At 53.0% G+C, this 13,879-nt stretch overlaps 1 protein-coding gene across 4 annotated transcripts in view; it reads left to right on the top strand.

The window, feature by feature from the left end:
* The window catches only part of LOC116573922 (SCO-spondin-like), a 182,532-nt gene that overhangs the window by 115,218 nt on the left and 53,435 nt on the right, over nt 1-13,879 (top strand). For all 4 annotated transcript variants that reach the window (XM_032314335.1, XM_032314332.1, XM_032314333.1 and 1 more), the window contains 13 exons: nt 38-193; nt 2,297-2,417; nt 2,828-3,027; nt 4,135-4,359; nt 5,272-5,421; nt 5,958-6,061; nt 7,260-7,471; nt 8,271-8,491; nt 9,570-9,716; nt 10,305-10,469; nt 10,918-11,069; nt 11,387-11,555; nt 13,420-13,528. In XM_032314335.1, coding sequence (XP_032170226.1) covers nt 38-193; nt 2,297-2,417; nt 2,828-3,027; nt 4,135-4,359; nt 5,272-5,421; nt 5,958-6,061; nt 7,260-7,471; nt 8,271-8,491; nt 9,570-9,716; nt 10,305-10,469; nt 10,918-11,069; nt 11,387-11,555; nt 13,420-13,528 — 2,131 coding nt within the window. The remainder of the gene's footprint in view (nt 1-37; nt 194-2,296; nt 2,418-2,827; nt 3,028-4,134; nt 4,360-5,271; nt 5,422-5,957; nt 6,062-7,259; nt 7,472-8,270; nt 8,492-9,569; nt 9,717-10,304; nt 10,470-10,917; nt 11,070-11,386; nt 11,556-13,419; nt 13,529-13,879) is intronic.

Genomic DNA, 13,879 nt, shown 5'->3' with positions numbered 1-13,879 from the left:
GGCCCCCTGACGGTAGCTATGGAGTGTGTATCTGCAGGCTCTCTCCTGCCCATCCCTGGGGCCACATCTCAGGAGGACTGCCAGCCATGCCCAGGTGGCTGGTTCTGCTCCAGGGCTGGCCTGAGCTTCCCAGAGGCCCCATGCGAAGGAGGCTGGTTCTGCCCCAGGGCCTCTGTCTCTGGGCACAGTCCAGGTAAGAGCGGATCTCCTCGACATTTGGGTAGGGGTAGGGTACTATGGGAGTCCCAGTGGGCCAGCCTGGAAAGAAGACATGCTTGTGGGCTCTCCCTCTGTATTCAGGCTCCTGAGGCCCAACTGCAGTGAGACGGGCCCTCTTGACCTGGAACCTGCCGTGGAAGGGACTGAAAACACCAAGCGTTAGCAAAGCTCCTCATGAGCCCAAAGCACAGAAAGGGAGATGGGAGATGCATGGGATGAGTGGTGAGAAAAGGAAGAAATAAGAAGCATTTTTAAAAAATCAGTCAAAATGGAGAACCCCATGCTTGGGGGGAAAGCTGTGTAAGAAACTATAATAAGGGGACAGGAAGGGTCTTCCCCCTCATGTGCTACCCGGGGTCCAGCAGAGAATGGGTAGAAGCTCGGACTCCAAAGACAAGAGTGCATTAGAAATCCATTTGGGAGAGGGGACACACTTCTGTCTTCTGGGGCCTCTGTTCTCAGCTGAGAACCAAGAACAGGTTGGTTTTGAGATGTATGTAATTTACTAGAGTTTTTAATTATACATCAGTTTTGAGATGCATGTAATTATACTAAAAGTTTAAAGCAGATTCCCTTTTTTTTTTTTATCAGAATGTATTGAAAGTTGGCTCTATCACTACATTACTCAGTTGCATTCTGACATTCTTTCCTGCAATAAAGAAAAGCACAGTTAAGTCACCTCCGGTTCCTAGGAATCATGCCCGGCCCTGAGAACCTTTAACAAGTGTGCTGTGCAAGGGAAGGTCAGCCACTGAATAGAAAAAAAGGAACTGGCCAGGACACAATCTTTGCAGATCCACACAAATTGTCACCAGAATACCAATCAGAGAGATTTGGAAGGACATGAAAGAACCCCTCCTAGCAGTAGGGATCACACCTGCAGGGTCCAGGCCAGCTGTGAATGCAAATGTATGAAGAGACCACAGTGCACATCAGGGCTCAAAGAAAGCTGCAAATCCAGGCAACTAAGTTTAAAAGATTATATTTCTGTGCAAGCCAAGAGACGCTCCACTGTAGGCAGATCCAGCCTGCAGACCACTCGGCCTATGATCTCCATTCTAAGGCAGTCTTCCAACCAGCAGTCACTGAGACCGGTATGTCAGGCACTGTCTGTAGAGAGCCAAGAGATTCCAGTGCTCTGCTCTCACCAAGCTTACAACCTGATAGCACTTCAGTGGGAAGGGGCTTCTCACCAAACAGGGAGGCTCCCTCTCATATTGCAGCTCTTAGGAGGGATACCCCTACACTGTCCTCCCTGGGAGATCTGGTCTTAGCATGGACAAAGCCCCAACCCAGAGTACAACCTATTTAGGACCACATCTCCAAAAAAATGCATCAACTATCCCCAGAAGTTTAAAAAGTCCATACATAAAAGAAAAAAAGAGTTTCAACTCTTCATCCTGAAGAGTACAGGTTTCTGATCCTGTTCCATCTCTTCCTGTGGTCTCTCTTCCAAACTAGCTCCCTGGTAACCCGCATCTCATGCCTTCATTAATCCAAGGCCCGTGGAAAACTGAGATCATGAACATGGACAGGTTTCCTAATGCTTATTAGTGCTATGTATGATGAAGAGCACAGGTTGTCTCCAGGGGACTTAGTTGACATAGCATTTCCCAAACTTACATCCCAAAGAGTATGATTTGAAGAATATTTTATAGGACTAGGACCACTGGGAACACTGTTGGTGAGAGATGTTCTGACCTGGAAGCCTGGGGCTGCCTCAGGTAACTTATGAGGTTCCCAGTTTCAAAACCCAATTTGTGGAGAGCACTGTCCCTCACCCCACTCAGCCCTGTCACTACAGATCTTGCTTCTTCCCACAAGAGGCCGCCAGGAGGTTCCCACGTGGACCTTCCACACAGAGCTGGATTTCAGCTGGAGTGTCCCTCTAGGTGTCGGTGGGGCTGAAGTATAAGGGACCAGACCCAAGAGAGTCACACATCAGAAGCACCATGAATCACATACCCCATCCCCTCAACCACATTCACCTAGAGGAGTAAGAATTGTTGTGGGCTCTGGCTGGAAGGAGATGGGGGATCTCCCAAGAGGAAATCATTATCTCCGGTGGCTTTTCTAGGGACTCTCTGCCCTGTTGGGCACTCGTGCCCCCCAGGAAGTCTGGAACCCCAGCTCTGCCCCCCAGGGCAGTATCAGGATGAACCTGGACAGAGCCTCTGCAAGATATGCCCGGCTGGAAAGTGAGGAGATGTTGCTGGGTCTGGGGTTCCTTCTTTATCTGGGTGACACCTGACCTGTCCTGCCCTCTCTGAAGCTAGAGGGACTCAGCCATGTTGCAGGGACCAGTGACCACAGGCCTTCCAGGAACCCTTGTCCTTCAGAGCCCAATGTAATTAAAACCCTAATGCCAATGCAGGGGCCTTGAAGAGCTGTAGGTTTCAAGTACAAGACCCATGAGGAAAGAGGCTATTGTCCATCTTGATGTCCATTTCCTCTGACCTCAGATGGTCTAGGGGGTGGTTCGCTTCTGCCCAAATCCCTCTGTGCTCTGGGAGCTTCCTTCCCCCAGAAGACCCTCACTGTCTAGAGAACCTAGGGATACAGAAGGCCCTGGCTGTCATTGCTGACCACCTACTGGCTGTTTCCACAGGTTCTGTTCCTTCAGGATCCAGAGACCAGGTGCCAGGCCTACTTGGCCAGTGAACTGTCCTCCTGGCTACTACTGCCCTTTGGGTACCTGGAGTCCCACCCAGCACCCATGTCCCAGGGGCACCTTCCGAGAATGGCCTGGCGCACGCAGTGCTAAGGATTGTAGGCCTTGTCCTGCAGGACAGTTCTGCTCAGATTCAGGTGACACTAGCCATTTCTCTGGGACTTTGCAGGGTCCTTAACTGATCCGTTTATCCCAGAGGCATTCAGCCTGCATGCGGGTAACATCATAGTTTCCCTCCCATCACATATGACCTGAAGCTCTATATAGGAGACATTGCCTGAGGCCTGAACACGGGGATGGATAGAGAAGGCAAAGGTGACCCGACACTGACCCCTGAGAATTGACAGCGGGGAAGGGGCTAGAAAAAGACAACCAAGAACATGAATATCCCAGCACAAGCACACTGATTTCTGGAAGACAAGACACTCCAGTTGTCTTGGAGTTGGGGGGACATTGATCCCACAGGGGTTGAGGCTTCATGAAGCTCTTGCAGGCTTTGAAGTTGATGGCCTTGTTTAGGAAACAGGGGCTTCTGTCCAGAATGGCAGGGGACAGGACTTCAGGGAGACCCTGCCAGAGCTGAGCCTAAGAATGAGAGGCAGTACCACAGTGGAAAGACAAGGAGGACAAAGTACGGTGCGTCTTTGTCCATTGTAGCTGTCTACCACATTCATGTATAGATCACCTAGAACCAGATATGGTAGAGCAGTAAACAGTGCTGGGAAGCAGAAGAAGGGAGGTATGAATTCCCACAAATGGTCCCCCAGGGACCCCCTAGGAGCATTTTTCTGTGTCACACCATAAAAAGGCTGAGGATGTGAGGCTTTGGTCCATCACCTGCAGCCAGGGCAGGAGAACCCTGCACACCTCCAACAACCACAACAGAGCCTCTACTTCTAGGTTCCTAAGTCAGTACTCTCTCACTTTGGCTCTACATGAGCCCATGGGATATGACCAGACAGGCCTTTTAACTCACTTATCCTCAGAATAAGGCTGTTTTGTTGCAGATGAAAAACCTAAGTTGAGAAAGGCCTCCTGCACAGTTGCACAGGGAGAGAGCTCTGAGCATGAGGGGACGTGGGGTCTGGCTACAAAGCCTAACTCTTTGAGCCTCAGGGCACACTGCACTTCCAAGCTTAGGCACAGATTCAGACATACTTCCAGGTCCCTTTTCTCCTTTTCCATCTCATTGGCAGCCAGGCCCACCATCATGGACTCAGCATGCCTCCACCCCTTCTCCACAGGGTCCGGAAAACCCTTCCCAGATGGGCTATGCTCGCCAGGTTATTATTGTCCTCCTGGCCAGACTTCAGCCACCCCTACATCTTTCCGGTGCCCCCGTGGCTTCTACTGTCCAGAGGGATCTCCCCAGCCAAGGGCCTGCGAGAATGGAACATTCCAGCCCCAGGAGGCCAAGGGCTCTTGTGAGCCATGCCCTGCAGGATTCTACTGTGAAGCCTCAGGCACAGGTAGGCTCACTGGGGCTGAACACAAGGCCCCCATGTTGTTCTGGGTCCCAGGGTAAGGTGCTGGTAGTTCGAGCCCCTGCAGAAGTGATGCCTACTTGACAAGGAAGAGATCACCTCCCTTCTAAAAGGCAGGGGGCAAGGGGGGCGGGGCAGGGACTAACAGTGAATTGGCTCAGTGCAAAAGGAGACCCCTGGTATCTCCCTTATGTCCTCCTTTAGATTAGGCTTTAGAAGGTACCTTAGGAATTCTTATGTCAGAAGTTTGGTTGTCATAGTCATAGTATTACGACCCACATGCACCCCTTGACAACTGACAGTAGAGTGGAGGGAAGGGGACACCAAAACCAGCCAGGTACAAGGAAAGGACATGTCAGGAAGAGGCACTGCATGACGACTCATACCCTGGCATACCCTGTGCCAAGCTCAGGACAATAGGCGCCAGATGCAGGACAGGACAGTCTGAGGTCTAGGACCCGAGGATCTAGGTGGCTGTGGCCTGACTCAGTTTTCTCAAGGTACATTCTGCACACTTGAGGTCATGACAGGGCCTTGGTCGTGTTTAGAGATACATGGGTGGCTACTGGCCTGGCAGAGAAGCCATAGCAAGGCAGTGGTGTCTGCAGACCAGCATGTCCAGCAGGGACGAGTGCCACCTTCTGGAGAAAGGGAGCTTTACGCTCAACAGATAGCCTCAAGGCTGGAGATCTCTGGAGCCCACAGAGGTCTCCTGGGTAGCCATTGAGGGTCTCCCTCCAAGCCAACATGCCCAGAAATTGGACAAAGAATAAAGAACATTGACTGAGGACCTGGGCCAGGTCAGCTTCAAAGCCTGGGGTTCCCGTCTTTGACCAGGATGCTCAGAAGGTAGGGATCCCACTGCAAGCTCAGGCTAACCCTGCCATTGCCCTCTAGGTCCCACGGCTGGTGGACCCAACCTGTGCCTCCAGGGCTACTTCTGTCCCCCCGGCTCCCATTCAGCCATGGCCAACCCGTGCCCTCGGGGGACATTTGGGCCCAGGCAAGGGGCCAGTGCAGAGCTGGACTGTGAGTTGTGCCCAGCAGGTTGGTGGACTCTGGCTCACGGGCCCTTGGGAAGCCCCGACTAAAGGGCTGAGAAGAGAATGAAGAGAAGTAGAAGAAGGGCAATCAAACGAGTCCATGAGGGAATGTGCCTTGGTCCCCTGTACTGTCATGGCAGCCCCTCTCAAGTCTAACAGCTAGGGCAAGGAAAACAAAGTCATGTTCAAATATGGGCCAGGGCCCCACTGACCTACAGGCCCACAGCTCCCACCATCTTTTGGATTCTCCAGGCCTCCTCATACCCTGTGGCCCAGCCCACCCCACATGTAGCTCTAGGGCTCAGGCAAGACCAGCCCCATGTTTTCTTCAGAGACCAGGGGTTGCTGGAAAGAAATTACTGCCTGGTCAGGGCAGATCCATGTCTCTCTAGCTCATTCTGCCCCTCACTCCCTGTATTCTGCCTGGCCATCCTGCCAACACCTTGTGCTACTCTGAAAGCTGAGGAAGGGAGGAACAGGTCAGGCACAGCCCAAGAGAGACTGCGCTGGTGCCAGAGCCAGTGGGTCTGCTTCTTCTAGGGATGTTCTGCTCATCAGAAGGGCTGTCCCAGCCATCAGGGCTCTGCCATGCGGCCTACTACTGCACAGGAGGAGCAGTGTCTCCCACACCCCTCAGACACAAGGTATGTAACGCTGGGCATGGCCCTCCAGACGTGTATCTGAGTCCACCTGCAACACCCCCGGGGTACTGAACCACAGAGCTGGCCAGTGTCTCCTACTAGGCTGAGGGTTGAGTGCCCTGAGGGCAGGACCATTCTCACCTCTGTGTCACCAGTGCCTAGTGTGGGACCCACCCTGTGATAGCTTATCAGTGATTCTAAGATGTGCATCTTTTTCACATTTAACATCTCTAAAATCAGCAGTGTCTTCTAATCCATGGCATCTGTAAGCCAAGGTGGCAGTGACCTTTTTTTTTAAATTAAATTTATTTATTTTCAGCATAACAGTATTCATTATTTTTGCACCACACCCAGTGCTCCATGCAATCCCTGCCCTCTCTAATACCCACCACCTGGTACCCCAACCTCCCACCACCCCGCCACTTCAAACCCCTCAGATTGTTTTTCAGAGTCCATAGTCTCTCATGGTTCACCTTTTCCTTTTAAGTCATTCGCCTTCCAGTGTATGACTCCTGGGGTTTCATGACATGTAACGGTAACAGCGGTAACATAAACGGAGGCTTTATTCGGTGCTGGCCAACATGCTGTTCTGTGTGCATAGTGATCCGGCAGTCCTCAGTGGGAAGTCCCATGGTCATCCTACTTTAGGCATGCAGCTACAGGAAGTATGTGGGGTTCTCAAAGCCACGTGGTGAGAAAGAAATGGTCAATATGTAAGATCATTGTACTGTAGAACAGGGTAGTGGAGAGTCAGTTGGGTAGATGGACATCCAGACCCGCATTGCACAAACAGATGGCGTGATATTGGTGTGATAGTTGACTCTGATTCTCGTTTTGTTACTGACTTGCTATGTGACCTTGAACATACCTTCCCTTTGCCCTCTCTGGACCCCAACTTCTCTTTTAGAAACTGCCCCTTCTGGAAGCCCCCAGTTCCACGCTGACACTACAGAGAAAATAGGCCCGGGGATGAAGAGTAGAGGGGAGGGAAGCCACTAAGTCAACAGTATGATTTAGGAAGTAAGAGACTCCTTCCGGACCTCCTCACTCCTCCTCCTTAGTCTCTGGCTGCCACAGGCGGAAGCATGTAGTAATGGGACGATTTTTCATGTAACGTTCTTATTTGCACCCTCCAGGGGCCAGCAGGTTTAGGCTGCAGCTCTGATGTAACAGCCTTTCTTCCTTCTTTCTGACTACACAGGTGGAGGCCCCAGGATTCTCTGGGAATGACATCTGCCCGCCTGGCTTCTTCTGTCCCAGAGGAACAGGCTTCCCAGTGCCATGCCTGCCTGGGTTTTACTCCTCTGCTCCAGGCCTGGCCAGTGAGGACCAGTGCCTGCCGTGTCCCCCAGGGCACTACTGCAGCCATCCTGGGCTGTCCCATGCCATGGAAGCAGAGCTCTGCGATGCAGGGTAGGGTACCCTGCCCCTGCAGTCCTCAGTGCAAAGAGGGAGTATCCCTAAGTCAGGTCTGACATGACCCCCAAGTCACAGATTAATCCTAGATCCTATGGTCTCTCCTCAGCCCCTGTGAGGATCCTGGGTTAGGGTGATTGTGCCTCAGGATAGGAGCCTCTGATGTGTCATCCCTTAGATACAAGGCTGAACTAATCACAGCTTCTAGGGCCCTCCTAGTACTGACTTTCCAATATCTAAGAGTGCTGGGATGCTGGGCCATCCCCGTGTCCCACTCAGCCCCAGGACAGCCTCCACACCCTCTGTCACCCCTGCCAGGCCCTGGTCTTTACCCTCTTCGCCAACAGCCTCTGCGGACAGATGTCTGAGATTCCTAGCAGGTGCATTTCCCCCTTATTGTTGAAAGGGCTAGAGACTGGCCACAGCCACCAGTAAGCTCCGTTTGGGTCCTATGTGAAGGAAGGCCTGCCCCATCTGTTCAGGGCCCTGAGGACAGAGAAATTCTATAGAAGAGAGCCATGCTTGTTCTAGGAAATGTCTAACCCTTCCCAGTACCCTTCCTGAGCCCCTACTGCATAGTTTCTTATCACAGGGGCATAGACATTTTAGAGTTGAGGACCAGAGGACCTCCTTCCATCTGAGGGATGGCCCTTGACTGTGGCCACTCTGGCCTTATCCTCAGCACAACTCTGATGACCTAAGGCTCCAAAGGCCACCCCTTTCTCCCACCTTCTACCTGTCCAGGACCCCATGGTCATACTATAGGAGGTTTAGCCACAGTTCTCCATTTCCTCAGGTACATCTGCCTGGGAGGCAGTGCTGTGCCCTCACCTTCTGATGGAACCCAAGGCTACAGATGTCCCCCTGGTTTCCACTGTCCCCCAGGGGCTCACAGCGAGCAGCCCTGTGAGCCTGGCACCTTCAGCCCATTGCCTGGGGCTGACACCTGCCTGCCCTGTCCAGGGGGCACCTACTGCCAAAAGGCTGCTACTGTGAAGCCCACAACCTGCCCCAAAGGTAATGAATGCCCTCGGGCCAGTCTCTGCCCTCACTCTCAAGGGTAGAGGGACACTGGACATGACTGCAATGGACAGTGCACCTCAGGACTCAGTGCAGCTGGGACCTCTGGCCCCCAAAGCTCAGCCCTCTCTCAGAACTCAACGCTTGATAGCAAAACCTCAGCCTTCTCTGGTAGCCAGTGACCCACCTATAAAATGGGGCTAATCATACTGCAGAGGGAGGGCACAAGGTGAATGTTGTTGTGGGAGGCTCACCTGCCTGGGGACGCTGCCACTACCTTCCTTTACACGGTCTGTGACCAGCCTCATATCTCGTTACTCTAGGTTCCCAGTAGGTGCCCAGGAGGTGAGTGTGCATATGTTACAGAGGGAGGAACACAGGTCTGAGAGGCAGGACATTCTGGTCAGTCCCACTCTGATCCTAAGGTGCCACTGTCCTTCAACAGCCACAACCTGTCTCTAAAGCACAACCAGAGGACCCATGAGAACCCCACCCCAGGGAAGCTGCCTCCCTCAGTAAACACCCCACAGAGAAGACTACAGCACATCTTGTGTGAGACTCTTCAGCAAGTTGTTGGCCAAGGCCACCCTAACAGGTGGTCTTATGGCAGCTATTCCTTGAGGTGGCTACTGGGGGCTTGTGTAAAGTGCACATGACCCCACTTTCTCCATGACAAGAAACTCTCCCTCGTGACCTATGGAGCCAGGCCGCTCCTGTTACTTACTCTCACTAAGTAATGACCCCAGAAACCTCCATGCTGATGTGATGTGACATCACACAGGGGCAGACATACCACAGGGGCAGGTATACACACATGCACACAGGCACACCTCGGCTGTCTGCACACACACACACCCACCCTAAAGTTCCCACCCCATACGCCTGGATTCTAATCCTCCCCACCTTCTCCCACCACAGGGGCCAGTATCCTCTTCCACATCCTTTCACTGTGCTCTCCACATCCCCTCAAGTCTGCCCTCACTTCTTTGCTGTGAACGGTAGGAGACTATAGGGCCCAGGGAGCCACTGTGGGGTTGGGATGCATGGTGCTCAGGGACACTGGCCTTCCCCACAGGTCACTATTGCCCAGGAGGGACATCCTCCGCTCTTCCCTGCCCTGAGGGAACCCTGAACCCACGGGAAGGTTCTCTCTCCCCTAGGGCCTGCCATCCCTGTCCTGCAGGGAGGTATTGCCCTGGGGAGGGCAACGGGCAGACTGAGGGTGAGTACCGGCGACAGTGGAGCTAGGTCCTGGCTCCACTGTGTGGCTTTCCCCAGCGTTCTCCTTGGCTGGGCCACAGCATGGGTCTGGGTCTGACAGCCTGCCTCAGTGTGGGCCCCTGCTACTTCCTCCCTTGAACCCTGCTCCTCCCTCCTTCCCCTAAAAGTCCTCAGGCTTGTGGCCAAGAATAGGTTCTCATTTTAGCTCTGAACTTAGTGCAGGTGTGACCTCGGACAGGTCACTTCATCTCTCAGACCTCAGTCTCCTCCCCTGTAAAGTGGGGATGATCACAGTACGCACCTCCCACAGTTGCTGTGGAGAGTGTGGTCATTACAAACAGGAGCTTAGAACAGTGCCTGGTGTACAAAAAGTGCCCACACCTGTTACCTCCTAGAGCTACCCCTCCCCCTGGATTCCGTGTGGAAGCCACCAGCTAAGGGTCAAGGACTCCCTTCTTCATGCTTTAATTTCCCTGATACTTTGGGGTTAGGTACAGCAGACAGAGACTAGGGAGGAGGCAAGATATAGCGTAGGCAGCTGGTAAGGTTTCCGTTGCTGCTCTAAAATTCTAGTCTTTCTATATCCAAGGACCCTGCTCAGCTGGTTACTACTGTGAGGGGGGAGCTGCCAGCCCCACTCCCCAGAGAAAATCTGCCTTTCCCCTCAATGGACCTTGCCCACAAGGCCACTACTGCCCCCAGGGGACTCTGTACCCTGTGCCCTGCCCCATGGGGACAACAAGGAGTAGCCCAGGTGAGCATCTGCCCTGTGTTTCCCATCCCCTCCCAGCTATGGGCCCCTCCTCCTTCAAACTCCCAACTTTAACACCCTAGACACAAACTGCACAATGGGAACATCTGTTTGTCAGGGTCTTTGGGGTTCCCACTGGGGTGGACTTGAGTCTGGGGGAAGGCCTGTGCCTGAGAGTTGATGTTAGGGCTTCTTGTCCCTGGGACACGGCCCACTCCTCCACCCCTTAACCTGTGCCCAAAGCTGGGCTCTGCCCATGAAACACCAGGCTGCGCCACTGACCAACCCGAAGAAGAGATGCCCTAAGGGAGGCTCTGGCCAGTGGTTGCTTCATTCAACACATATTGTGCCAGGCTCCATTCTAGCAAGCAGGAAACGATCTCATCCTCAGGGGTTGATATTCCCGGCTGGGGACATACAGAGTCCATGAACCGTGACCTCCCTATCCAAGGTGGCACCTCTGAAGAAAGCTGTGGACTGTGCCCAGCTGGATCCTTCTGCCCTGGCCTGGGCCTAAGCTCTCCTATCAGTGCCTGTGTGGCTGGCTCCAAATGCTCCTGGGACCTCAGGACCTCCAGCCCCATGGCTTTCCTCTGCCCTCAGGTACCTCCCCAGGAGCTACAGGAGGGAGCCTGGTCTCCTAGGCTTGGGGAAGCCAGGGAACCCCACCCAGGATTCAAGCTGGAGCCCTTCAACTGGGGACCTCAGGCAATTTTCTGGTACCTCCTATGAGGCACCTCAACACTCCCATCTCCAGGCCCCAGTTCTTTCTCCAGTGCCTCCACCCAGCCTCTGGTCTCCTGTACTCCAGTCACCATGGCCTGTACCAGCTGGAAGGAAGGACAATGCACTGACGTGCCTGAGCACACAACCATACCCAGCCTGGCTCTCAGAGGGACCACTTTGTGTCCAATGCCCAGGGTCACTTCTGCCAACCAGGGTCTGCTTGGCCTGCCCCCTGCCCTCAAGGGGAGTACCAGCCCTCCCTAGGCTCAGACACCTGCCTCTCGTGTCCACCTGGCTTTCACTGTCCTCATCCCGGCACCAAAATGCCCAGGCTTTGCCCAGCTCATGCCTACTGCCCAACCGGTAAGCTCTCAAGTCTCCATGCATCCCAGGCCCTCATCTTTCTCCCCAACATCCTCACCTATCTTCCTTGCTTCTTTCTTTCTTTCTTTCCTCATTTAAACACCATGGAGAGCCTACCTCATGCCAGGCACTGTATTTGCACTAGGAATGCCAATGGTGAAGACCATCTGCATAGATTTCATCCTCCCCTCATCTCTGCCCCAAGCCCATTCCATCTGCTCTGTTCCCTTTCTTTTCTTCAGCTGTTGACTCACCCATGCACAATGTCCTGTCCCTTACTTACACTCAGCCTGGGGGTCCAGGGTGAGCACCTGGACCAGGATTATGGCAAACAGACGTCATCACCTATGCTGGTCTGGGTCAACCGTCTGGGAGCAGCTTCCTGAACAACACATAGAGAAGGGCTCCTCAGTGGTGTTGGGCCCCTGGAAGTGGAACTCAAAGTTCCACTTTGGTGCCCCAGTGATCACAAGTATGCTCTCCTCAAGTCTGAGTCAAGTCATCCTGAGCACACTGTGCATGAGCCCACCCTCACACAATACACACATCCTCACATCATAAACACACCCTCACAGAACACATACACATATGCACAAGTATACTTACAGTGCACAGACACACAAACTCACACGTGTGCACACACAGTGTATACAGGCACACACACATGCATACACACATATCTATGCTGTCCCCAGGCAGCCTGGCAAACAAATAGGTATCCACAAAAGTTCAGTCTCTTCCATGTCTTACATTAATTTAGGCAAATCTTTCTGCCAATTTTAGGAGTTGTAACTACTTACACTTTGCAAGTGTTAGATTCACAGGTGATGCATACATTTGTTTTCCCTGTGACTAAGGTGTGAAAGGTTTATATGCCACTTTAAAATGAGTGACCTCTTAGCCCAGAATATTTACATTTCAAGTCCAAAGAACTTGGCCTGTTGTCCCCATGACTACTCATTATATTAGTCACACACACACACACACACACACACACACACACACACACACACGGAGGACAGCTGGTCTCTGGGGAAGCACTGTTCTGCCTTCCTGTCCCCACCACCCAGACACTAAACCCACTCTTGCTGAAGTTGCTGATTCTTACTTTAACCTCCCCTAACTAAAGTCACACCTTTCAGTTTCTTACCCACCCTCCTGGTCAGAAATTTTTTTTTTCAGCAGATGCAGCTGCTCCCTTCAACTTTTTTCCCTGTTGGGGGGACTTCTCTTATTTCCCATTCCAGATGTGTATACTGGGGTGTCCCTGGCACAAACAGCACAGGTCACAAGAAAATGTTGAGGTCAGCAAAGCCAGAGGAAGGCCCCCAGGACAAGGGCCACTGATGCAAGGGGGCTGTGGGGCAACCCGTGTTGGAGAGGAGGGAACCATACAGGCACATCCCACCCAGCCAGGCCGGGCAACAGGGCACTGTGGAAGGATTGGCTGGGAGAAGGCAGCTCCCAAGAGAGATGTGCTTAGTATGGATGGACTGGTTCCAGCTCAGTCCCAGAGAACCCAGTGTCTGGCACCAAGAAGGCAGCCAGCTGAGCCTATTGGCTAGATTAAAGCCTCTCGCCCCTAAATAGCTTCACTGCTACCTAGAAGTCCTTCCCTAGGGAGTTACCCTTCTGTAAGGGGACAATAATCCTAGGGAGAGAGACTAAAGTCATGGCCATTTCAGCTCTTCAAAAGCTCTGAGAAAGCAGGAAGGAAAAGCTCAGCACCATGGGGGCAGCAAAAGGCTGATGGGTGGGGGGCCTGGTCACTAATTGATCCAGGTATGGAGCAGGTGGGTCCACAGGGATCAATGTGACCTGAGCCCTTAGCTGCCCGTCTTCACTGCCTAACCCCCCTCTCCAGGAACGTGGTCCCCTCCTCCGTGTCCTCCAGGGACCTTCACATCCCAAGATGCATCAGGCCTCTGGGAAGAGGGTGACTGCTCCGTCTGTCACCCTGGTAGCTACTGCAGGTCAGTAATAGCCCAGAGTCCCACACTGACATCGAAGTGTGCCCTCCAGGCAAAGAGGCCCAACAGGCCCTGGGCCTGCCCTGAGCTCGCCCCCTCTGTTAGTGGGGCAGCAAAGGTGTGAGGGGCCAGGGCCCACTACAGGATGGCAGCCCTACCTGGCCACACAGGCCTGAACAGGGAAGGAAACCTGACAATTAGGTGAAAAGAGCTAGGACAATGGGCGCAGACCCAGGACTTGGTTTTAAATAATAATAAATACATTCAAACTGAGGAAGGGTCAATATAAAATAAAAACAGCTCAGCTTAGTCCCTGCCTAAAAACATGGGAAATTTCCTTAGAGGCAAAATTCT

Source organism: Mustela erminea, chromosome 15 (assembly GCF_009829155.1).
Source record: "Mustela erminea isolate mMusErm1 chromosome 15, mMusErm1.Pri, whole genome shotgun sequence".
Lineage (NCBI taxonomy): Eukaryota > Metazoa > Chordata > Mammalia > Carnivora > Mustelidae > Mustela > Mustela erminea.
Note: the sequence above shows the minus strand (reverse complement) of the source record. Positions and strands in the feature narration are given on the sequence as shown.